The following is a 26319-nucleotide window of genomic DNA, read 5'->3' as shown; positions in this document are numbered from 1 at the left end:
AGGTTGGCTTTGACAGCTGTTGCCTTGACTGTCTAATTACAGAATTAATATCAGTGTGCAATGTGTGGCCATCATTACAGAAGTTGGAAGCTTTAAAATTGCTAAAAGAAATTGTAAGCGTTTCTAAGACAAAGCTTTGTATTATAATCACACTTAGTTGTGTTGTGCTAAAACCATGAAAGAGTAAACAAAGTGTCTTGGTTCATATTTTCGGCTGTTTGAGTTGTGTACACTTGGAACTCTCTCAATTTACTTTTAATTAGACATTGGAAATGCTTTTCATTCAACACTGAAATGTTCCCAAACTTTTTAAGGATTCAAGATCATTATTTCAAAACAACTGGTTATAAATGAGTTCAATGCAGAAATGAGTCCGTGACCCCAAACCTTTGAGCATACCTACACTGTCTGGAAGGTCAGAGCGCCAAATGGCCAGTAGGTTTAATAGGCAGCTAATGCATTGTATGCCTTAATTGTAGGAAAAGCAAATGACCATTAAATCAAGTTGGGTATATTAGATTTGCACTTCTGTTCCGGATCACCTACAGCATTTCAAAGAGTTAAACAGTAGTTTGACCCTGAAACTCTAGTAATCGTTCTCTAGTAAGAAAAGACACCTCAGACTGTCCAGTTCATCTGTGAGCAGCTGTAACAGTTTAACAGCAGACGGGCTGGCCTGGTCTCAGCTGGCAACTCTTGCGTTGCTCATTCTTCGGGGATGGATCATCGCAGCCACAGGGCTGACTCATGCTCTGGGGCTGAGTTTAAAAGCGCGCGGAACCTGCACAGAGAACAAAAAGTCTGCTGTGGGATTCTGCTGAGGGCTCTGCCGCTCTTTGAGGACCAAATATATCCAGCGGCTGAAAGTGCTAAAGTGATTTGAATATGGATACCACTGGTCTGCTTCTGCGGCTGCTGCTGGCCCTCAGCGGAGCTCTTTGTGCGGTGGTGCCATGGCCAGAGTTGGATGAGGCTAAGGTGAGCTGAAGGCTACTTTTATTTTTTTGTTAGATTTTTTTTTTTTTTTGCTTTCATGAACCTTGTTTGTTTTACTTTTGTAAGGCTTTTAAAGTGTGTCTGAGGTCTTCATTGTACCTGTGTTTTCCAGGCATATTTGACCAGGTACGGCTACCTGACGGACCTCACTGACCCGCTGGACCCTCGCAACCTGGACGAGCTCATCCAGGCTCTCAAGTACGTACGCTCACTGCCCTTTCAAAGTAAAACCATGCATATGGCCAACAGGAGCATGTTTATACACCAGCCCATGGTGTATATAAGGGTCTGTTGACTGTTGGTGGGTAGGGAGCGGCCTGTGAACGTCACCGGATGAGTTTTGCAGGAGTCTGTTTTGTCTCCAGGTCTTTCCAGCAAGTGAACGATCTGCTGCCCAGCGGAGAACTGGACGAAGCCACTCTGGAGGCCATGAGAAGGCCTCGCTGTGGCCTGAAAGACCCCTTCAACAGCAAGCATCACAGATACAGAGTGATAGGTGAGTTCACAGAATGCCACCACGTGCACCATGTTCCTCACATGTCCACGCATCCAGGATGGTTCCTCTCAGCTCATCCAAATATTTGTGGACACGGAGGAGTAGCTATCACTGTTTTATACTGTATTGCATGTTAAGAAAACCAAAGCAAAATCAGCTTGGATGTTTCCAAGTAAAAACGACTCAAACACTTTCTATGGATTTCTCATAGAAAGGAGTTTCATCGGTCATTTTGGTAAATCCTTTCCCATCAGCTAGTGACACGTTGTCGCTTGCAATTGTTCTTTTGAAGGCTTGTGGAGGAAACGAAGTCTGACTTACCGCATCTACAACTACACCCCTGACATGAGGAAGGGGGACGTCACCAAGGCCATCCGCTCCGCCTTCCAGTACTGGAGCGATGTGGCCAATTTGTCTTTCCGAGAGATCTTCTACGGAAGGGCAGACATCAGAATGTCCTTTCACAGTCGCGGTGATGGCCAGTGCGCTTCACCTTTCGACGGCCGTGGTGAGTCTCACACACCTCACCACCGACAGCTGGAGAGTTAACCAGTGGGTTTTGGAAGACTGACTTCAATCAATCAATCAACTCCACTGTGGGAAGAAACCTAGAGCAGATCCAGACTCCTGAGGGCCGTCATCTGCTTATGACCAGTTGTATATAAATAGATGTTGTTGTGGTGTATATATACGCCAAATTATTAGATCCATGTTGAATGCGTTTGTCCGTGTTTGGGAGGGCAAGAGTACATGATGGCACATGATCCGCCGTTAAATCAAGTCCTTGGTCCTCTTGGTATTGAAGATGAAGTGATGGCTCGAGGCTCCCTGGACTGCGTTCTCCGGGTCCTGATGTCGCGGTCATTTCATTTCATTTCTTTTAGTTTTAATCACATACCTGATAAAAAAAAAAAAAAGCTTTTGAGCGGGGCCCATACCTGCCAAGGACACATAGAGACTGAGGCAGCATCGTGCATATAATGGGTAGTTCAGGTGGAGAGGAAAAATTGATAGAAGCTCCACCTGCACAGAGCGACAATCCCTTTAATGGGAGAAAAAGATCTTCCTCAGCGGTCTAGGCCTATAGCAGCTGAACTGACAGTAACTTGATTCTAATTGTAAGCTTGATGGAAGAGGAAGGTCTTAAGTCTACTCTCAAATAAACTGATGTCATGCTTTCTAATGATGTCACCAAGAGGAAACGTGAATGTTAAAGAGAAGTCGTCCAAGAACAGACCCTTGAGGGACTCTATGACTAACCCTCTTACGTTCTGATGAGTGATTATGAACATACACAAAGTGAAAGTGGTCAGAGAAACAAGATTGCAACAAATACAAGGGTTGTGCCACTAACATCCTGTAGTCTTCTCAGAAGAACGACGTGGTGGTGTATCAAATACAGCACTGAGATCTAGAAGAACTGAAAGAAGACCGCTGTCAGATGCCAGCAGGAGGTCATTACTCACCTCGAGCAGTGCAGTCTCAGTGCTGCGATTATTCCTAAAAACCTGACTGAAACACATCAAATAGATTGTTGTCATGGAAAAAGTCCTTGAGCTGCCTGGCAACTATTTTCTCTGAAATCGTGGACAGAAACGGAAGGTTTGAGATTGGCCTATAATTGGATAGGACACTTGTGTCCAGATTAGGTTTTTTTTTGATAAGGGGTTTAATTACAGCTACCTGAAGGATTGAGGGACAAATGCTGTGGTTAATGCCTGATGAATTATTGTAAGTATAAAACTATTATGTAATGGTGATACCTCCTTTATTTTGAGGAATATACTTGAGCTGTATATTCATCATGTACATTGTACTTCTATATGGATGGACACACACACATACATACAAATACGTCCGTGTGTGTGTGTATATATATATATATATATATATATATATATATATATATATATATATGTACATATACATATATAGTAAGTATATATGAAAATAATATATATACACATATTTACATGTAGATATATAGACAGATAGATAGATAGATAGATATATAGATACTTTATTGATCTCCAGGGCAGACGGTGTAATAAAAAAAACTAGCGTAATAAAAAATGTAATGCAATGTTCTAATCTATAGTATACATAGAGATAAAAGTACGGCATAAAATAAAAAATATAAATGAAAGAATAACATAAAATAATATGAAATGAAATCTGATGCTAGCTGGAAAAAAAAACATTCATTGCAGTTGTGTATAATGACTGTGTGTCATACTGTTGTGCAATGGGTTAGTTTGTACACACTTAAATCGAGAGGGAGAGATTGTTGTTGTTATATACATACATATATATATACTCCTGTATGTTCCTCCTACAGGTCACGTCCTTGCTCATGCCGAGGCACCAGATTCTGGCCTCGTCCATTTCGACGAGGATGAGTTCTGGACCGAGGGCTCCTATTATGGCACCAACCTGCGGATCGTGGCTGCACATGAGATCGGCCACGCCCTCGGCCTGGGCCACTCTCAGTACAGCAGCGCCCTGATGGCTCCAATCTACGGTGGCTACCGCGTCAACTTCAGGCTGCACTGGGACGACGTCCGAGGCGTTCAGGCGATGTACGGTGAGTCCACATTCGGGGAGTAGCGAGTTGCACGTAACGTTGTTACCTCATCTAATCACAAAACAGAGGGAATTCTAATGAGTTACATTTATGGACAAACATTTCTAATTAAAATATAGTAACTGTAATTTAATTACATCTGAGCAATTTTTTATTTTATTTTTTACAAATTTAGGCTGGGCTTTGTATTTAGTCATTTTATGTTTTTGTTGCTTTGCTTGGTTTTCTCCTGCACTGGCCTGGCACAAGCACAGTCAATTTCTGTTCCCTTCCACAGTCCAAAGTTTGACACGACACTGATGCTTCTGATTGGCTCTCCTGCCAAGTTCAGAATTGCAGCGCCCCCTGCCTCTCGTCTGTCAGTTGAATTGCCTCTCTCTGTTTTGAGTACTGCTGGAAGCTTAACACTGTCAGCTCTACACAGTTGAGAACATTTACTCAACATTTAGAAAAGTAACGGAAATGTAATCAAGTGGAAATAGTTGCGTTACTTTGATGAAGAGATTGGAATAGTTACGCTACGATTACATTTTCAATAGTAGGGTAACTTGTAATTGTAACCAATTATATTTGCAAAGTCATCTTCCCAACACAATAACAACAACAGCAACAGTCGTGTAAATCCTGTCTATTAGCAGCAACAGATGAAGTTGTTGGTTCACTTAATTATTAATTTGTCCCTGCCAGCACAACCTGCTTCTCAAAGGCATAACCACTGGCCGCGGCCATGTTGCAAAGCAGTTCGTAACAATGACTTACAGTCCATGTGGATATTGTGATCTCTGTATGGGTGTGTGTCTGTTTTGTTAAATTTGGTAGCATGTTTATCAACACAATGGGTATTTTACGGTGACATTATTTCATACTGAGAATCATTATCGGTTTTAAGTGGTATGAAACGCTTAAAACAGATTCTGTGTGACTATACGAGGGATGGCTTTTGAAACTTCTGATACTCGTGGCTGCAATTCATTGTTTTCATTACTGCACAGGTAAACGTGTCACCAGCACTTTAGCCAGTCCGACAGCCAACGACAACCCGGTTCCCACAGAGAGCGGCCACAGCACTGAGAGCATGCCTGACCCTTGCAACGCCACGCTGGACGCCATCATGTTGGGTGAGCCAGAGGTCAACTGTTTGGCAGCTGTGGTGGAGGTGGACACTGGAGGAAGACCTAACAACTACGGCCCATATGCGGCCCATTAAGTTTTTAATGATAATAGTAACACAAAATGAAGAATAAATTACTGTAAAACTTATTGAAATGAAATGTCAACAATGAGGTTTAAAACAGTCATACTTTAAAACCTGAAATTTGCATCACTGTGCATTGCAAATGATCATTGTGTGTTTGTTCAGGTCCCTGGAGGAAAACCTATGCTTTCAGCGGTGACTACGTGTGGACCATCTCTAATATGGGCTACAACACACCGATAAAGATCAGCCGGCTGTGGAGGGGACTCCCTGGAAACCTGAGCGCTGCCGTGCACTCTCCAAGAACCAATAAAACCTACTTCTTTAAAGGTAATTGCTCCAAAAACGCGTGTGTGTGTGTGTGTGTGTGTGTGTGTGTGTGTGTGTTTTGTTCCTCGTTCAAGGCTGGAAAAAAAATTTTTTTTTCCTGCTTCCTCTCATTTTGCCAGGCGGTAAAGTGTGGAGGTATTCCATGTTCTCGCTGAACTTTGGATACCCCAAGGAGGTCAAACGAATCCCCCACAACATCGACGCAGCGTTGTACCTGGAAAAGAACAAGAAGCTGATCTTCATCAAGGTATTGCAACTAAACACCTGAGCCAATGCGACAGGCAGCAGGCAGTGGTAGTGATTCCACTCTGTTGCTCTCTCTCTCTCTCTCTCTCTCTCTCTCTCTCTCTCTCTCTCCCTGTGCAGGGCTCAGACCACTGGCAGTGGGATGAACTGGCCTACACGGACCTCAGCCGCTACCCCAAACCGCTGTCTGAGCTCTTCACCGGGGTGCCGTCCAGCCCGGATGCCGCCCTCACGTGGACCAATGGCAAGATCTTCTTCTTCAACGGGGACGAATACTGGCGCGTGAACCAGCAGCTGACGACCGACGCTGGCTACCCCCTGAGCAAGAGGGAGCGCTGGATGCAGTGCTAGACAATGGCCAAAAGGGGGTGGCAGGCAAAAAAAAACAAAAAAACAAAGGTCTATAAAAGGCTCCGCCCAATGGAAGCGCACTGCTTCCTTACTAGGGAAAAAAAAACACGTCACGTTATAACGTGAAACTTTCACATTACCTTGGGATAGTTTCATGTCATAACATGAAAATGATCATGTTATTTCGTGATAAGTTTCATACTATAACGTCAAACTGTCACATTTCGTAAAACTTTCACGTTATAACCTGAAACTATCACGTTATTTCTTGAAACTATCACATTATTTTTGTAAAACTTTCATGTTATAACGTGACACCGTTGCGTCTTAACGTGAAACATTCACGTTTTAGTCATGAATTTGCCAGCGGGCTAAAGATATTAAAAGAGCCACTTTTTTAAATTCGCCATTACCCGTGGACACTGTGCATCAAAAGCCTGACAGTTACCATGAAATAACACGACAGTTTCATGTAAAACGTGAAACTTTCACAAAACGACATGATAGTTTTGCATTATAACGAGAAGGTTATCGCGTACAAACCTGATATTTCAACATTGTAACGTGATAGTTTATTGTTGTAACATGAAAGTTTTACGAAATAACGCGATAGTTTCACGTTTTAACATGAAAATGATCACGTAAAGTTTTACTTTATAACGTGATACTGACCTTTTATTTTCTAGTGTGGCAGCAATGTGCTTCTGTTCCACCCAAATGGGCATTAAGTCATAAGACAACCTCCACTGCAGGAACACGTTGGTTTTATTTCACTGGATTTTGAAAGCATGGCGCCAATCAATACATGCAGCGACTGTGAGCTTTTTGTTCGATCTCAGGGTTCCATGCGTCTAACATACTGTACGTGCTGGATTATGTGTCTTAAAATCTTCGAGATGATTATTGCATTTTTTTTTCTTTTTCTGCAAAAATGTTTATTTTCACCAGTCTTTTTTTTTTTTTTTTTTAACAATATGACCTGTGCTCAAATATCTTGTAAATCACTGCACTGGCCAATAAGGAATCAGACGACTCGGGGCTGCATTTGTATTATTTTTTTTAGTGGGGATGAGACACTTTGAGTAAATATCAGGGTCAGCAGTAAAAATCATTCTGCGCAAAGCTCAGAAACACTTTGATATTGTGTTTTATTTGAAATGCAAAAAAAAATATTTTTTTTTAAATGATGGGAAGTGATTTTCAGAGTCATTGTGCTGTCAACAAGAAAAATATGGGGCCTGATCATGGCAACTCCATGATTAAAGGTCTAAAACAAGCTTTCTGCCCAGTTTTTCAATGTTAGTCCTGAAGGAAAAGTTCAAAAGGAGCAATCACACAAAGTCCTTTACCTCTTTTCAATCCATGACTAATACAGCATTCCAACAGCCAAAAGCAGACAAATAGTGCAGTTTATTGACTCATTTGGGGGCAAAATAAACCTCTATATAAACCCTGCTTTTATACCCTAAATCTGCACGGCAACAAAGAAACTTTGTCTTGTAATCTTTAGTCATCCCATAAATTCAAGCCCACAACAGGGTCTGCTACTCGTCGTTTGTCGCTCACTGATCAACACAGAATACTGAAACTCTCCTCAGATAAAGATGAAGTGTGAAATCTTCGAGTCAACTGTGATTTCTTCCTCCTCACCATTTTGTGTGTAGCGGTTCCACGCCAAAAATCTCAGGCTACTATTCAGTGCATAGCTCCACACCAGGAATCACACACACTAAGCTGGTCTGTAGGTGTATAGAGCCCTCACTTCACTTCTCAAATACATTTTTATAGTAAATTTGATTTACTATAATGTGTTATGTTTACATATTCCATATAGTCAAAAACAAACGATTATTCCCTCATTGTCTTTGTTGTTTGGCGTTGTTTCTGAGGAGATTACTTAATATTAATGAAATCTGGCAATTCCCGCCACGTACAGTAGTCCTTATATTGCGGTTCTAGACGTTGGCCGCCAGGGGGAAGCAGACATCCTCTGTAGCAAGTGGAGGGCTCCACTATGTAAAACCATCTCTAAACTCCGAGGGACGGGGGAGTCCAGGGAGACTGCCTGTTTTCGTCTTAAAACATATGCGTTGGATTACGACGATGGGAGTGTGCACTTTCCCCTTCTGACATTCAAAGTCGCTTGTCCTGAAAAGTACGTTCTGTGCGCAGACATTCCCGCCATGTCATTAATGTATGTTATGAATCACACCAGCCCGTGTGAGAGTTGCATGTGAACAAATCATTTTCTTACACTGAAAGACAAAAAAAAAAGGCAGCAGTGAGCTGAACCGCAGGACGGATGGAAATATATAATTCCCTTGGTTTGTGTAATTCGTGGTCAAAAGCCATCCTGTTCTGGATTGTATTGCACAACAACAGACTGGGGGGAGAAAAATAAAAATAAAACTGCAAGCAGCATTCAAGGGAGTGCTGAGCCTTATGTGGCCCGCAGACACCCACCGACCCCTGCCGACGCCCACCGTCGATGCCATTGCTGTGTCACGAAACCCCTCAACATAAGCTTCCTGCGTCGTGACTCTACGTCGGAGACCCCGATAGCACAAACGAATGATTTATCTTTGCGTCGCTGGAAAACGGTCACACGTGATGTGTGTGACTGCTTTTGTTTTTTGTGGGCGGCGCTGCGGAGCCTCGCGTGTTTCGTTCCTCGTGTTTGTGAAATGTTTCTCCGATTTGTTTTGAAGCACATTCAGTGGGTGAAACATGTTCTGAAAGAGGTGTCGTTAATCACACGCGTAAGCAAATCATGGAAATTGTGCTCTTCCTGTTTGTTTTCAGTGAAGATTGTGTGTGAATTGAAGGTTCATGATGAGACAAAAGACATTTTGTGTTTTTTTTTTTGTTTTGTTTTTTTTTATGACTCAAGGACCTTTCAAATGGCAATGGGAGCCATTTATGTGAGTGTTTCAGGTAGGACCTGCAGCTGCTGGGCCATGTTTCCTCCCTGGATCAATAGCAGTTAGCTTAATTTTGAAACCTGGAAAACCAAAGCTTTAAACGGGACCTGGAATTTTGAAACATGGAAAACCAAAGCTTTAAAACGGGACCATTTCTAGGCCAAAATGAAACATGTTGTTGATAATGCTGTTTTTTTTGTTTTGTTTGTTTGTTTGTTTTTCAGGAAAGAAAAAATACTTCAACCAGCCCGAAACTCTCCAAAATGACCGTCCAATCATAGTTAAGCTTGAGACGGAGAGTGGTAGAATGCAAAATCTCAACATGTTTACTTTGAAAATTGAAAAAAAAACAACAACAACATACATATATATAGGATGTTGTTATTTTCATTTTGCCAACTCTTAATACACAGCGTTTGCCTATTCCCAACCTGTTTTTTGATGATGGTGGGAGGAAACCAGAGCACCAGGAGGAAAGCAATGCAAACACAGGGGCAAGAGTGGCCAAGTAGGTCAGTGCATAACACAAAAGAGCTTGGAATCTCAAGATTGGTGGTTCAAGACCTGTAACATCTGGAAGCATATTTTGATTTCAAAAGGTGCAACTCTGCTCATCCTAAGAGTTGAACCGTCTTCTTCAGTATTCGGAAACATTTTTCTTACATGTCAAGCTATGTGAAAACTCTTCTGCTTGATCTTTTTGGGCCATTGGGCTTTAAAGTGTAACTGCAACTGTTGTCGGACTCAAACCTCCATCCTCAGGATTCAAAGTCAGTACTGTTACATCCTGAGCTATCTGCCAACTCTTAGAGTACGCCTAATGGTACATTCATCTTTCATTTTTGGGCTGTTGAATTTCAAAATAAATAGCTACCGATCGTAAGAGTTGATCCACCAACCTTGGGGGTCAGTCAGCACTCACATGTTTTTTGTTTTTTTATCCATTTTTTTTTAGTAGGACAAAAAAAAAGGAAATCGTGAGGAAAATCATCATAATAAACATTACAAAATTTCAATTGGGTCTTTGGCCCTGGCGGGAGACCAGCTTTGTTCCAGAGCTGCTCTTACCGATTGGGATCAATCTTTTAAAAAAAAAAAGAAAAAAAAAAAAAGAAAAAACCCTCGGCAGCACCATGGCGACCATGACTGGTTCTCATATTAGGACTGTTCCTCATTACCTTTTATCCAAAGATCCAGCAAGAAATGTGATCTGTCCATGAAGGTCCTGGAAAGAACCCAGTATATTCATGCGGAAGTGAGCAAAACAGATGTTTTTTTATCAAACACATTTATTTATCCTTTTTTTCTATCAACAGTTATTTACAGATTCAAATTACAAGTGCATTTCCGCTCATACAAAATGGATAACTGCTTCAAAATCTACAAGCTAACAAAAACATGCAGGGTTTTTTTTTTGTCCATGTTGTCAGCACTATAGCGTGTACTCTTTGTATAAATTAAATTATAAAAGTTTACTCCCACAAAGGAGAGCCTAAAATTCCTTACTTATGGCTATGTTACACACGCACACACACACACACACATAACAAAAAAAAAAAAAAAAAAACAATTGTCACACGCCGAGAGCGACGTCACACTTGGCACATTCTACTCCAGGAAATCGACACGGTAATATAGATTCACAAAATCTAGCACCGCTCTCAGCAACGAGGATGAGCGGCTGTGACACAACACACAGCACTTCATGGCATCTATGGCCTTTTTAAGTACAGTACACGTCATGTCGGACAAAATGTTTTGCCGTGTTCATTACACAAAAACGGACAACACTTTACGTTACTTGAGGCTCAAACTTGCGTATGTATTTAATACATGGTTAGAGGAAATGAAGGACCTTAAGTTTGTTAGTGTTGCGTTCAAGCGTTTTCCGCTGAGAAGCTCAGTGAGCGCAGTGGTTATAGTTTGACTCCCATTGTTCTGCCAGAGGATTTGTGGGTTGAGAAGAAACCCTGAGCAGAGTTTAGCGACGGTGCTCTACATTAGGAAGGCACAGCTGAACAAAAAACAAAAAACAAACAGGAAGCCCAAATCAGTCCCTTGTATCTCATGCTTCCAATACATTTTGGGATTCCACACGTTCCAGACTTTTTTTTTTTTTTTTTCAGATCATATGACATCCGAGTCGACAAGATTTTGATTACTGTGACATTGCGGTAAACGCTGGTGGAGAAAAACACAAGAGCTTGACTTGCAGCATGTGACTCTGAGCTACCAGTGTGTCACATAAAGCAGGAGTGAAGCACCAGAGGCCTGGATGGTCCACTTGTCAGTCTCCCCAAACATGTTTTCTGCGTCCGACTCATTGAAAAAGAGATTTATTAAACAAAAAAACAACTTTTTTTATTATTATTATTTTTTTTAAATAAAATCTTTTCTATTTTAGAAAGCAGGACAGTTTTAACGGTTTGCAAACAAATATTTTCACATATTCCATTTGACAGTACTGGCTGACACGGTGGTGCAGTGGTCTCACGGTGAGGTTGTGGGTTCCATTCCGGGGGTCTCCTGGGGCCTTTGTGTGGATCTTGCATGTTCTCCCTGTGTGTGCGTGGGTTCCCTGTGGGTTGTTCAGCTTCGTCCCACACTCCAAAAACATGCATGTGAGCTGAATTGGAACTTGAATGAATGGTTTGTCTCTATGGGGCCCTGCAATGAAGTGGCGTCCAGGGTGTCACCCTGCCTTCACCCTATGACAGCTGGGAGAGGCTCCAGCAGACTCCCACAAGCCTGAGTGCAGGGCAAAGCGGGTATTAAAGATGGATGGATGGATGGATGGATTTCAATGCTTTTTCCCAGACGTCGCGACTTCTTTAAAAAAAAAAATCTAATTCAGCGCAACATTTCCGCTCTTTCTTCTGGGAATCCCTGCTCCTCTGACCGCGGTCAGACCCGGACGATGGGGGTCGTGGCTGTGAGGGGAGCGGTGGAGCCGGTGTCGAAGTCCAGGTCGATCATGGTGTGGTTGGCCGTGCCCAGGCTGCTAAGGGACGTGCCGGTGCCCATCTGTCTGTCCCGCAGACTTTGCAGGTAGCTCTGCGAACAACGACAAGAAAACACGGCGGGTGTGGAGTCAGTTGGGCTAAAACACAGGAGGTTTGCAACGGCACACTCCGGTGCGGGGGCGACACTGACCGGTGCCAGCAGATCCCCAGCGTAACGTTTGACTGGGGTGGCTTTACGGCGGTACGTGCCTTCCTGCCCACCTGCCTGCTGCCGCTTCTTGGCATCCTTCTCTCGAATTCTCATCAACTGGACTCGCTTCTGCCTCCGGCTGAGGACGACTGCAAGGGAGGAACAGATTGGAGATGTTTTTAATCGAAGGAACAGCAACATCAAGTGGTTACACTGTAGATTGCAGCCTTCTCTCACCCTCCCTCTCCCGAGTTTGCCAGCGAACTACGGCAGCCTGCGCACACAAACCTGGATACCTCGTACCAAAATGACTTTTATTGTACTACAATTACACACTGCTATTTAATATATTTATGGGCAGTATGTTAAGCCCAAAAATCAAGCCAAATTTTACACACTGGACCTTTATATGGAGTTATTTGTTCCCCAAATCCGTGTGCAGCAACTTCAATGAGATTTCAACATGGAGGCACTTGGGACAATGACTAGGTCGCAAAAATATGAATACAGCTTTTAAACTTAAAAAAAAACCAACCCAATCTGATAGTGATAAAAGGCAGCAGTTGGAAAAACTCAACATCTCTGCATGACTCAACTGTTCACTGGCACTGTGCCCTTTAAAATGGAACCATTGTCTTTCCAGTGGGGAGGGGAAAAAAAACTTTCCACTGACATCACCAAAAAAGAAGGATGTCATGTCAGAGGGGAGAGGTTCTAAAGTTATGAGTTAGGGTTTGTATTATTTTTGAACATGCATGTTGCTTGGTGACGTTTCCAACTTCCAACTTCACCTTTACAATTTCACAACCTACACATTCAAAAAGAAAAAACCAGGAAGAAGCAGAAGCTGAATCGGTTTCCCCTCCTCCCTTCCACAGCAGTTACTAATACATTTGTTCACTTCCTGTGTTTTTATTGTTCCACTGACTGATCACAGAAGCAACACACTCGAATGGGCTCATTCACTGTTTGTAGCTAAATCTCCGTGTAAGGTGTTTGCTCAAGTATATAAAAACCATGTTAAACTTATTAATAAAATAATATGCATAATAACATTAATAACATGATATGCAGCAAGACACAATGAACAGCTTATATGTAGGACATGTTCCATCACGCCTTGAGTAGAAGGCGTCATGCCTTGTTGTTATCAGTCACTATGCTTCAGAGTTGTTCTTCCTTACACTTTGCAAACTCTTAAAGCTTGTAGTGTTTCTTTAACTGACTCGCACTAGTACGGTGTCAAAGGTGTTTGTTCAATCCGTTCCGTAGTTTAGCTCCACACAGTGACACACTGAAGGCTGCAAGTGTTGTACGCAACATGCAAATGTTGGCAACACTTTACTTGAACGGGTGTGCATAGGGCTGTCATGACCTGTCACATCTCATGAATGCTTACGGCGGTTGGCATTAAGTGTCATCCGGTAAATCACCTCACTTCAAATGCATAGTTGACATTGTTTGGGATCATTTAGTGAATGACACTGTGACGGATGAACGCCTATGACAGTGTCATAGACGTTCACAAAGTGTCAAGACAGGTCAGTCTTGTTCACACCCATTCAAGTAATCTAAGTCACCCAAATGTTTTAAATTGAATGTATCCTCTTTTCTGAGAAGGAATGTTTGACATTCGGGTAGCAAGTTAGTATTAAAGTTAAAGGTTGCTGCTGCAGACGCGTGGAGCGGGACGCAAATCATCGTGTATGTCTGAGCTGGATGAATGGAACCAGGACAGTGAGGCAGTGAGGAACTAACACGTTATGTTCTGAGCTGCTGCAGAACTAATACATCAGCCACTTATTACTTTTTGTGCCTTTGTAACTTCACACATGCATTCATGGCATGGTTCTGATAAAACCCTGCATGAACCAATCTGTTCTTGTTGTTTTTTTATTTTTAATCTGCCTCCTTGTTTGATTATTGTAAAAGCCTTCATCCTGGTATTATTTAAAGAACAAATAATTGCTATGTGTGTGGAAGTTTGCATGTTCTCCCTGTGTCTGCGTGGCTTCTCTCTGGGTTCTCCAGCTTCCTCCCGAAACACATGCATGTGAGGTGAATTGGAACCTCTAAATTGACCGTAGGTGTGTATGTGAGTTTGAATGGTTGTTTGTCGCTATGTAGCCCTGCGCTGTCATAAACTGGCGACTTGTCCTGGGTGTCACCCTGCCTTCACCCTATGACAGCTGGGAGAGGCTCCAGCAAACCCCCATGACTCTGAGTGCAGCAGGAAGTATTGACCACTTATTCTAATATAAAAAACATGTTTCTTTGGCTTCTACAGCTGCAAAGGTGAAATAAAGGTGGAAAACGGTGGTTACCCTCGGTGTGCGAGAAGCTGCCGTCCGTCAGTTTCCACTGCACCAGCACCCCCACCAGGCTGAGCGAGGGCCAGATGCCCAGGATGACCCAGCTGTACCAGCAGAGCGGCGCCGGGGCCGGGGCCAGGCGCAGGCACTCGTAGACGTGCGTGGCCAGCGCCAGCATCTCCACAAAGTAGTCGGCGCACACCGTCATGATGGCGGCGCCGAACACGGCCGTGGACAGCACGGTGAAGAGGCGCTGCCACTGCAGCGTCAGCACGGCGAACAGCATGCCCGAGCCCAGCAGGGTGCCCAGCGGCACCCAGACGGTGGTGGGCGTGTAGAAGTGGTGGGCCAGCAGCAGGGCGGCCAGGGCCAGCAGCAGGCCCAGCAGCAAGCCCGTCATGAACAGGCCCACGCTGCGCACCAGCATGGTGACCAGGCCGCACAGCAGCCCGATGGCCAGGCCGATGCCGGCGCTGGCCTCCACGCTCAGCTGCGTGTCCATCACGTGCTCCTTGTGGCACAGCAGGAAGATGATGACGGAGCCGAACATCAGGCCCGACAGGAACATGACGGCCTTGAAGCAGCGGTAGCCTGGGAGAGACGGAACCAAGCAGCCACGCTTTAGGAATAATATGATCTACATATATACACTGTACACACACTATACACACACACACACACACACATATGAATACATAAAACATATATAATGTAATATACATATATGTGTATGTGTGTGTGTGTGTGTGTGTGTGTGTGTGTGTGTGTGTGTGTCTGTTTATATATATATACACATATATATATATATATATATATATATATACATATATATATATATATATATATATATATATATATATATATATATATATATATACATATATATATATATATATATATATATATACATATATATGTACATATAGGTAGTAGGTAGTGGGTAGTAGGGAATGGGTTAGGGTTAACAAAGCCATAGCTTTATTTTTCACTCTATTTTACAGTTCTCACTTATTGTTATTTTTTTTTTTATTATTCTGAGTGTTTTAATCCTGCATTTTACCTTATAAATCTTTTTTTAAACCTTTATACCGCTGTCTCTTCTGATATTGATCTGTCACCATTTCAACTAAACCCTTTCCTGATGATATATACAATGCACATTTTTCTTTGTACACTTTTTCTATGTATATGCGTCAATCAAAATGTGCCACTTTGAATGGCATTCATTCGTTTTGAAAGGTGCTACATAAAAACAATTTGACTGACTGATACAAATGGGCTATTTCACCTCATCACACTATAGACGTCTTAAGAACATCTCGCCTGATTTTCCAATGTGTGTGTGCCTTCACTGTGCTGTGCTGTGTGTGTGCCTTGTGTGCGTCGCTGTGCGGGCCTCCTCACCAAAGAAGCAGTAGATGATTCCAAACAGGCAACACATGGAGCAGATGACGGCAGGGATGACATCATATTTCCTCTCTATCTCCAGAGTGCAGGCATCGACCTCGGCCACGCCTGCCCCGGCAGCCCCGGCGCTCGGCCCCGTGGGATCTGCCATCCTGGATCAATGCTGGAGGCCCAACTTGAGGGTGTTCAGTGGCTTGCGGTGGCGGCGGCGGCGGAGTTACATTGAGTCCAACTCATCCGGCTCGTCCGGCTGCTTGGAGGAGATGAGCACACCGACACGTTCAGTTTAACATGTGGTATTAAGCATGTAGAGGGAGGAAGAAGGGTGGACGTCGAGCACGAGGGGTTTACACAGATTTTCCATTTATTGGCATTGGCAAATATGCTGGTTAATTGTATGTGAGTATGTGGGGGGGCGGGGGGGGAGAGACAGGTTATAGAGGAAATAAACAGATGATAAGAAGATCATTATGAGAAAAATTAAATAAGAAAATGCTTCTTCTCACTGCTTTTCAAACATATTAATCATTTTTCCATTGTTCCTGACTGATTTAAGTGTTTCCCTTTGTTGTTCTGTTTTTGTCATTTATTTATTTATATTTGTATTACTCACACGTTTGAAATAAAGTCTTCATTTCATTTCAAGCAAAAAACCTATCGTTATACACACACTGTCACAGATGAACACATTCCAATGAAACACATTTTTTTTCTTCAAAAACATATCAAGAAAAATCAATCATTTACGTTTTTGCCCCGCCTAAATGTTCCGTAACAGACGAGAAGCAGTGGCCCAGTTTGAGTTCCAGAGGCCCTGCTTTGACCTCCACCTACTGTGTGATATCTAGGAAGGCCGCTGGTAGCCCGGGAGCTTTACACAGTTAAGCTGGCAGACCTGTAGAGAGCCACAGAGGGCCTCCTGTATGATCTCACCACCGCCGAGATCCCATTACAGCTAACTCACGTTTTCTACTTCAGACAAACAGTCGGGACCAGAGGCCCCGGCCTGCTTCTCTCCCTCTGCTCTGTTTATCCTCCCTCCGCCTCTCCTTTCGCCCGGAGCGTTCCTCTAGTCAGGGCGGAGAGGAGCCGCTTCCATCTTTTATAAACACACGGGCGCAAAATTTTGTATGTGCAGAATGACCTGGCATGGACAAAAATCATTTGCTGTAAAGTTTTCTCTTTTTTGACACACTTGCATTTAGTGCCCTTGTCTCTCTTGTCACTCTAAATCACAGCTGCAACATGCCATGCAATACATTTAGCTTTTGTTTAATATAAAGGGGTAAGGCAGCATTTGGTGTACTGTGGCTTGTTGTTGTTTACTGTTTTCATACTGTTGTTTCGAAAGACGTCTTACGAAGGAAGGTAGGAGCAAAAGAAAGAGTGAAATGCCAGTAGGATCACATGTACAGTAAAGTGTACTCAACCGAATCTAACATTGTTACCAGAATTGACTGACAGATCACAAACACACTGTGAAAACATTAAACTGGAATCTCTCAACTTCAATCAACGTCTGGCGATGCAAAAAGTCCCTCTTGGCTCTGAGCAGTACAACGGCTCCTTGAGGGAATAAAGGCGTCACAGCCAGTTTCACTTCTAGGAACTGGCTGTGTGTGTTGGCGTGTTTGCCTTTGACTGGGTTGTTTCTGACGACCCAACTGGACCCCAGAACAGAGCAGGATCAGAGTTTAAAACATCAGTTGACAGAAACAGGAAGCTCATTGTTCCAGGGGCTGGGTTTTGTACTTTGATCTGCCTCTTCACTCACCGAGGGGTTTATGTTACTGGGTCTCGCAATACTGAGCTTCTCCAAGGTTAAAATCGATATTGCTTGAGGTCGGAGATAGGTAGTTAAAGTCGGCCTTTGTGATGGTACTCACTCAGGGTGAAGCTGTCTTTTCCATGTGGATAAAGCCCTGAGCGGTTATTCCAACATCTGAGCATGACTACCTTCACTTAAAAGAGTTCTTCTTCTTCCCAGAACTGACCAAAGCTCGGCTCCTCTCCTTCCCCCCCTCCCCCATCCCCCTTTAATGTGATGACAGTATTTTTTTCCATTATTCCTCCAGAAAATTACCCTAGAAATATTTAAGAGTTTTCCTACTTAGTTGAGGGCAGACCAGGACACACATATTGACAACACTGTCTCCAAACACAGGTGCATTTGTTGAGTTTTTGTTTCATTCAGTGCCATAGAGCCTTTTTGGGGAGCCACTAGTTGCCTGAATGGAGCAGAGACTTGGCTTGTACCATGAAAAACAGCCCGAGCGTAGCAGCCAAAATGGCTGATGTGGAAAATGTGTATTGTATCTAATCTTTTTACAGTTTTATCTTTGGAGGGGGGGGGAAACAAGGAGATTCTGTGTCTCTTGCGGAAACAAATCAAAGTCTGTGGCTGCCTGGGGAAAAAAATGAATAATCACACTACGCTAAACTGATTTTAGCACAGTCTATTCAGTCTTTCTACAACTTCTACATTGCCAGATGTTTATCGCCATTGCCCTTCCCACCACTCAACATGTCCGGATCCAGATCCTTTTTTCCATTCCGATTTCAAAAAAGCATTTTGCACTTTTTTGTCTGCGCCGACTTGCCTACACCAACAACAACTTAGAAGTAGGAATATGCAAACTCTCCGTATCCGTTCACGAGACTCATGTTACAACTTCTGTGAGTCACAATGGTGTCCAGTGTTTGTCAGGTTTGGAAGTCCTCGCTGCAGCGGGAGAATAGAGCCATTATGGGGCAAAACAAAGACTTGGGAGGCCCATGCTGTGACATCTAGTGGCACTTTGGAGGAAATCATGCGGACAAAAGAGCAGAGCGCATAAAGATGGCTGAAAGGCACCAAGGAAACTAGTGAAGCCTGTGTGCTCGCTCAGAGGTGGCTGCCAAGTATTCGACTTCATAGAACCAAGTGAGAGACGGGAGTGGCTCCAAGCTGAAATCAGCATAATTAATCTTAATGATCTTAATAAAGCAATGGACAATTACATCTTTGTATGTTACTGAGAGCTCGAACAAATCCATTAAAAATGCCATTCTAAGTTCTTGGAGACAACAACAACAACTGAACAGAACCGCGGCTCCTAAACAGAACCATGAACTATAAAGATTATGCTGGGTTCTTAAAGGTCCAGTATGTAAAATTTGGTTTGATTATGTTTTTTTTTATGTCGGTAAAAGCTCAACATACTGCCCATAAACACATTAACAAAAGTGTGTACTCGCAGTTCAATAAAAGTCATTTGGTCTTCCTTCCCTCAGAGCAGTTCTCATATCAATAAGATGTAAATAGCTCCTCCTGGTTAGCTGCCGTCTTGTGCCACCATTTTTTTAAGGAAGCCCACAAATACCAGGCTTCCTTAAAAATTGTACACACTGGACCATTAAAAAGTGTATTCTAGTTTGAGTTTGGAACGTTTTTAATCATTATCCTTCGTATTATTTTAGTGGTCACTTGGTGTGCGAGACGATGGTGCACACGAGTCTGTTTGCTGGAGGCAGATGATTGGCTGTGGTCAACCCACAAGGGAACACAGCCCAACAGAAAAGAACATGACGGTGGTGGCTGCAATTCTTTTTTTTTTGTAGGAGAGCGGCATTCAAGTTCTCACGATACAAAACAAGTAAAACAAACAAATAAATAAATAAACAGATAAACATCTGGTGTTGGATTTCACTCGTAAGCCAGTTTTGCTCCTGACGACCCCGGACTACAGAAGTTGCTTTGTGGTGTTTGCTTCATGAGCGGCCGTAATGGATTAGATTAAGCAGCATCTACATACTGCAGATAATTTGCTGAACGGGAGAGACGGTGTGAGGGCTGTTACGCCGCGGCACGCTCCGACATCCGACTACTCCCTCGGGAGCCGAGGATAACTCTTGAGTGTCGCTGTGTAATTTGTGCTCTAATCACAAGGCAAGAGAAGCCCAGAGTATCACTGCAGTTGGGCCGGGTGACATACGACACAGGCGATTAGCTTTGCTGGAATTAACACTAGCGGCAACATATTTCTCAGTTTTCACGTCTCCAATTTCCAGCTCCTGAAATATAAACGAGTGAAAGCAGTGTTATGTGCGCGGCGAGAGTGACGCAGAAAGTGAAAACAACAATTGGAACCTAGTGGCAACGTCATATTTCTAAAACTAATAGTCACCATCAACCTTTAGCTGCCTTTCACTGACATATTTCGGTAAAAAAAAATATCGGCCATACGTTAAAAACGACAAACCAAAACGCAGACAGGCTCAAGAAATACTAGCCTCCCATGCAAAGGAGCATACACCCTCAAAGTAAATACTGCTGGAGGGGGGTTGAGTTGTGCAAATTTGAATGTTCAGCTGCTGAGGAGCAGGCAGGGAGGGCTGCAAAGGGCCTACAAGTTCCCCACATAGCTAATTTGGGTGTGTTTAATGAAAGGATGGGTGGGTGGGTGGGGGTGTGGGTGGGGGTGAGCCCCGCCAAGGATACTACGGCGAGTGCTCCTCCGAACCTGATGGCCGGGGCCAGCTGAGAACATCGAGCTGAGACTGTCTGGCAACGTCACTGCGACTCCACTCCGGGAAGAATTTGAGGATTCACCAAGGTCTGCTTGTTCTGCAGCTGCCGCCATCAGACGCCGACACACTGAGCTCGACATCCAAACTATGTTGGAAGGTCACATCTGGTCAACAGAGACACGCGCGTGACAATAAACACTGGACGTTAGTAGAATCGTTAGCGTGGAAAAGAACGCAATATGGCGGAATTAACACTGATTTAGGAATAGTTTTCGTCGCAGCACCACGTGTTGCCAGCGTGGATCACATAGGGAGAGACAACCACAGTGCACGACGCTATTAAGCTTCCTGTCCTTCCCATGCAGGAAGCTCAGAGCCAGAGGAGGAAACAGAGCTTTTTTCTTTTGTCTTTTTTTTTTTTTTTTTTTTTTGCAGGAACTGACCCTTGTGTTTGTGACGGGGAGAAAAGACAGGAACTGAGCTCAATCGTAGAGCGAGAACATCGAGAACACCACAGCCGAGCCTTGATTTGAAAAGAGTCTGTGGCTAAATGGTACATGGAACGGCAGCGGCAGAATGACGCGACGTCACACTCTGATCGAAACAAGCTCGCTAGGTGTCGGACCTACAGCCACGTCTTTCACACTTTTGTCACCGTGTGGCAGCAACATGAAACAACAACACAATCCTCACTCAACTTTTCTTTGCTGTTGTTAACTTGCGTCGCTCCAGTTTTAAGTTTGTGTGGTAGTAAAAAAAGAAAAGAAAAAGAAGCAATATGCTAATCATTAAAAAGGTGCATCATTTATCTCAAGATTTACCTCAGCGTCTCTCTTGGCATTTAGACTGGTCGTTTGTGTGCTCTGACTGACAGGAATCCCAGAGGGCGTGAGCGATACTCTCATTAACTGTAAAGAGACTTAAAAGAAAAGGTTGTGCAACAAAACATTGCACAATGATCCCGCTACACAAACAAAAGCCAAGAGTGACAATTCCCAGCTACAACTGAAACATCAAAACGTTGTTACTTTTTCTTTTCGCCGTAATATCTAACTACTTTAATCCCCCCCCCCCCCCACCCCACCCATAATCCCTCAATCGCATGCCTGCCTGACTTTAATCTAAACAATAGAGTCCTTTCAACTCCAGACCATGGAAGGCCATTTACACAGGCCAGGAGGAGTGCTGAGGAAAAACAGTGAGGAGCATTTTGACACCAGTCACATGTCGACAGAACAAGCATGCATGCAATGTAGGTACATAGATAGATAGATAGATAGATAGATAGATAGATAGATAGATAGATAATAGATAATAGATCATAAAAAGCGCATAGAAAGTACGAGAAAAATTAACAGAATTAACTAAAAGTAAAAAAATAATCAAAAGAGTTTGAGGTAATAACTAGAAGAAGAAGAAGAAGAAGCAGAAGAAGAAGAAGAAGAAGAAGAAGATGATGACAGTGTGGTCTTTGAGATGGTGAATTGCACGGCAGTTACAAATAATCCAGCAAAGTGGCCGTGCTGCAGCGACAGTTGCTGTGCGCGGCCAGGAGGGGCCGGCCCACTGCTCCATAATAGCCGGGGTCTGTGGTGCGGAGCAGCATTTAGTGCGTGGCGCACCACAGAGTCTGATGCCCATATGTCGGCGAGGGCACGGCTAGTATGACATTACACAACATACAGTACGCCGCTGACTAAGAGCAGCTAAACAATGCAGCCTCCCGTCATGCAGATTGTGTGTCTCCCTGCAGTGTGAGACAGCGGCACCGACACTCCCTGTCCCCCCACTCCCAGGCTCTCATCCATTAAAACCGCGTTAGGGTTTGTCCAATTGGTATCCAAGAGACGGCTGGCAGAGGCTGACAGTGACTAACAACCAGCCGCGTGACACAATAGGGCAAATGACGACAACTGCGTTCATTTCGGGACTCGAAATTCGGGGTTCGTGGTTGTTGAACCAATAGCAGCGGGGGGGGGGCAGCTGGAGAAACAGCGGTTCAGACCACCATGGAGTTGGTTCCTATATATATGTCTGCGATGCCTCAGCTCATGCTCTATCATTTAGAGAGACGTTTCAGGGCCTCTTAGCCAAATTCCACTCGACAATAATTGCACCTCCTACAGCGATCGCCGCGCCGAAAATATCACGTGTCCTCCAGTTTCCAAGGCAAATCAAGCCCCAACTTTAACCAAAGACTAAACCTCTACATGTGGCCTACATGCCTGGATGTTTTTTTTTTTTATGGTCATTATTATTTTTAGAAAAGCCTAGTTCCTGCCACCGATGTCACGTTTTGTGGCGTCTGTGTGACAGCAAAAGTTCTTCTTGTGTCCAAGTGTTGCTCAATCTCTCCCTCTCTGAGTCTCCGTCCTGGAAAAGTGCCCATCCGTGTCAGTGTTTGTTTCATCTGAGCCTCTCTCGTATCGTCGTCCTAAGTGGTGATCAACTGATTGCAAAAGTGTAACACCCACACACGCGGGCGGGGGATTTAAAAATGAAATCATTGTGTTACATTTATCGCGTTGAAAAAACGAAAAAACAAAAAACAAAAACAAACAAGTGATGTGATTCACATCTGGAACAGTTTACATGTTCCTTTTTATTTCCAGAGAAACGACACTGTTCTACAATCAATAACATAAGAAAACGTCATCAAGGACTTTGTGGGTACAATCCCGTCTTCAGCCCGAGTGAATAGTTTACTGTCCATGTGCAGCACATATGGATGGACGGATGGACGGATGGATGAGGGCGCCTGGAACATTTGGGCTGACGTAGGTGGAACTCCGACCCAACAAACTAATAACTGCTATAGTAAAACTCATCTTGTGTACGTAGTTATTACTCAACGGTGCCATGACCAAACGCTGAGTTTGTCCAATACTCCAAAAGGATCCCGAGACATGTCATGACTAAGAAAAGAATGAGACCTGTTGGTTTGATGGTCATACATTTCACACTGTGACTGAAACAGTTCAAAACTACGCCACGTCGATCGTTTTACGGGCAAAGGCAAAGTTTACAGCCCTAAATTGCCTCCAGCTGATCAGTTTTAAGTTAGTGTGAGATTTACTCAGTGCTAAAGTTGCATAAATAATTGACTGATGACACAAAGACTTTAGAACTGCGGATAAATTGCAAATGTTAAGTCCACGTAACTCCTAATTAGAATCAATTACTTGGAACTGTGGCGCTGTTGTTTTAGGAGGAAAAAGAAGTGCCTGTGCTTGGAGAAGAAAGAGGATTGTTACGCAGTAATTACCCCAGCCTCAAATAATGCTTGTTCTGACAAAATGGAAATACTTTGCAGTGCTTTGCAGGTCAGCTGCTCTTACTGGAACATATTCTCTTCCCTAAATCTCCTTCTGGAAATCCCTTTAGTGGCAAAAAAAAAAAAAAAAAAAAAAAAACACAAACCAAAAACTACAGGCAGCCCCTCATCTTGTCTTTTCCCAAAGAGCAGGGACGGGACTTCCTCTCTGCTGTTCGAAACCACGGGCAAAACCATCTAGTGCAGGCTGAAAGAGTAGGTCAAGTCCATGAGGGGGGGGCTCACTGAGGGGGTACGACTTGCACACTGCTCTCCCCAATATGAAAAAGACCTGAGGGGCCAAGCCTGGATCAGTGAGGGGAGCAGCAGAGTGATGCTGTTTTACAAGCAACAACAGAGAGTCTTGTCACAGAGTGAGCAAAAAGTGGAAAAATACAAATAAAAACGCTGATATATATATATATACACACACACACACACACACAAAAAAAACAACAACAACCCCAAAACAATCTATTTCCCTGCAGTGCAACACAAAGTTGGGGTGGGAGTGTGTGCAGGGTGGGTTGGGGGGTCTGGATGCTCCGCTCAGCGCAATTAGAATTAAGGTCTGTTCGCAAACTCTTTCTGGGGGAACAAGTTGCTTATTGTTGGCTTATTAAGGGCTTTAGAAGAGGGGCGAGGGGGTGGCAGACAGAAATGGAAGCGGCCTGGTGTGCTACGTGTTCTTCCAAAGATTTCCAGCTGGAGACTTTGGCACAACCGAGTCCAGAGCTGGAACATTGGACTGGAACTCAACAGCCTGAGCCGCCGCCAGTGAGTGAGTTGAGTTGAGTTGAGTTGAGTTGAGTGAGTGAGCTCTCCGGTGACAGCGCCCCTGGCGGTGGAAAACTCCACGTTTGACACGAAGCGCAGAGAGCGAGAGAGGAGCTGGAGCTGCTTGTGGTTCATCTCCAAACACACCGACACACTCACACAACTTAGTCAGGTTGAAAGCAGGTTGTTAACTTACCAGGAAGTTTGCGCAGCGCCGTTGTAAGTCGTCGCAACTCGGTGGCTGTGGACCCTGTCAGACCGGAAAAACACGGCGGCGTTCAGTGGCACAAGGCGGGGGTAGGGTACCAGGGAGAAGCGATTTAGCTCCCAGCTCAGCTCTCCTCGGCCTCCTTAAAAAAAAAAAAAAAAAAAAACTCCTCGGTTCCGACTGAATAGATGACACAAACAGCGTCGTTTATTTCTCAAATTGTATCTCACGCACACGCTAAAGTTTAAAAAAAAAAAAAGAAAAGAAAAGAAAGAAAGAAGAAGAAGCTAAATAATAAAGCAGAGGCGACGCAGAGGAGGTTCAGCTCCCATTCTCCGCGAGCGCCTCGACTCCGTCACATTGAACTTCGAAAAATTCACCGTTCCGAGTTCCGTCGGCGAACTTTCAGCGAACTTCACCGCGGTCCATCTTCGGTCGTGGGGGAGATGAATCTTCAGGAACCCTGTAGCCTGTAGCTCCCGCCTCCCTTCTTGCCCTCCTCCGCCTCCGAAGTTGGGGCCGAAACAAAAGACGAGAGACGAGAGAAGTCCCCCCCTCCTCTCTCTCTCTCTCTCTCTCCCTCTCTCTCTCTCTCTCTCCCTCTCTCTCTCTCTCTCTCTCCGCCTCAGAGACGGTTCCTCCTCTGTGTCTCCATCCAGGGAACTCCGGTCCGTTGGCCCGCCGGCGGGCAAGGCGGGGGGGGGAGGGGGGGGGGGGGGGGGCAACAGATGAGTTTGGAGGAACTGCAGCTTGTTGCTTGTCAGTTCTACAAAGAGGTGGCAAAAGTATTCACATTGTAAAATAAATAAATAATAATACTCTGGTAAAAGTACCAATACTGATTCAATTCCTTTACTCAAGTAAAAGTAAGAGAGTACAAGTTCTAAAATGTAAAAAAAAAAAAAAAGTAAACAATTTTTTATTTATTTTTTTTTTTTTTTTACTATTTATGAGACAATCCATTCGTTGTTAAAAAAGTAAAAAGTTGTGAGAGAAAAATCTGGACTGAAGTGACCAGAGGTCTTTGCATAAGTATCTGGATCATTTTTTAACAGCTTTGGTACTCTATACTATATAATTTTTTTCTCTTTCAACTGCATCACAGCCAAACTGTGTTATATTTTTAAACACTTTCAAACGCAAAAGTAACAAGCATTTTATTCAAACGGAAGATGTAGAAAGTGCAGATATTTGTGTTCAAATGTAGGGCGTAAAAGTTGTCAGAAAAACAAATACTCAAGTAAAGTACAGATACCTGAAAATTATACTTCAAGTACAGTAACAAAGTATTTGCATTTTGTTACTTGCCATTAACGAGGATACAAATATCTACATCCACATCTAGCTTGTTCTCCACTTGTGTTGTGTCTGTTACAGTCACACCAAAGTTGTTTCGTGATCATCATTAGGCCTTTATTCTTTGTCTTAACCCTGTTTATGACCAAACTTGGTGTCCAGTTATGTTACTTTCCCATCTCGCCAGCAAGCCTTATGTGCAAAGTAGAATTTTCCAAAGGAAAA

General features: G+C 43.7%; 2 protein-coding genes across 5 annotated transcripts; one reads left to right on the top strand and one right to left on the bottom strand.

Annotated features, from left to right (window-relative positions):
• The first annotated feature begins 269 nt into the window (after positions 1-269).
• mmp19 (matrix metallopeptidase 19) lies at positions 270-6294 on the top strand. The gene is made up of 9 exons (XM_076024494.1): positions 270-978; positions 1109-1194; positions 1362-1492; positions 1785-2000; positions 3831-4076; positions 5069-5194; positions 5437-5601; positions 5721-5848; positions 5968-6294. Exons 1-9 carry the CDS (start codon positions 886-888, stop codon positions 6196-6198), a joined length of 1422 nt encoding a protein of 473 aa, XP_075880609.1. The 5' UTR covers positions 270-885; the 3' UTR covers positions 6199-6294.
• Positions 6295-10654: 4360 nt separating this feature from the next.
• On the bottom strand, positions 10655-25340 carry LOC142887138 (transmembrane protein 198-like). Of its 4 annotated transcripts, none has more exons than XM_076024489.1 (6): positions 25179-25340; positions 24787-24978; positions 15989-16241; positions 14597-15175; positions 12273-12421; positions 10655-12173 (listed from the first exon to the last, which is right to left on the bottom strand). In XM_076024489.1, exons 3-6 carry the CDS (start codon positions 16140-16142, stop codon positions 12024-12026), a joined length of 1032 nt encoding a protein of 343 aa, XP_075880604.1. In that variant the 5' UTR covers positions 16143-16241; positions 24787-24978; positions 25179-25340; the 3' UTR covers positions 10655-12023. The 4 variants fall into 4 exon arrangements, with proteins under 4 accessions (XP_075880604.1, XP_075880608.1, XP_075880605.1 ...); XM_076024493.1 differs by having other exon boundaries at positions 12344-12421; XM_076024490.1 differs by lacking the exons at positions 24787-24978; positions 25179-25340 and adding an exon at positions 21322-21542.
• Positions 25341-26319: the final 979 nt, after the last annotated feature.

Source organism: Nelusetta ayraudi, unplaced genomic scaffold (genome assembly GCF_046127955.1).
Source record: "Nelusetta ayraudi isolate G7.1 ecotype Tasmania unplaced genomic scaffold, CSIRO-AGI_Nayr_v1 ptg000017l, whole genome shotgun sequence".
Classification (NCBI taxonomy): Eukaryota; Metazoa; Chordata; class Actinopteri; order Tetraodontiformes; family Monacanthidae; genus Nelusetta; species Nelusetta ayraudi.
The sequence above is the reverse complement of the archived record's forward strand: the minus strand, read 5'-3'. Positions and strand labels throughout refer to the sequence as shown.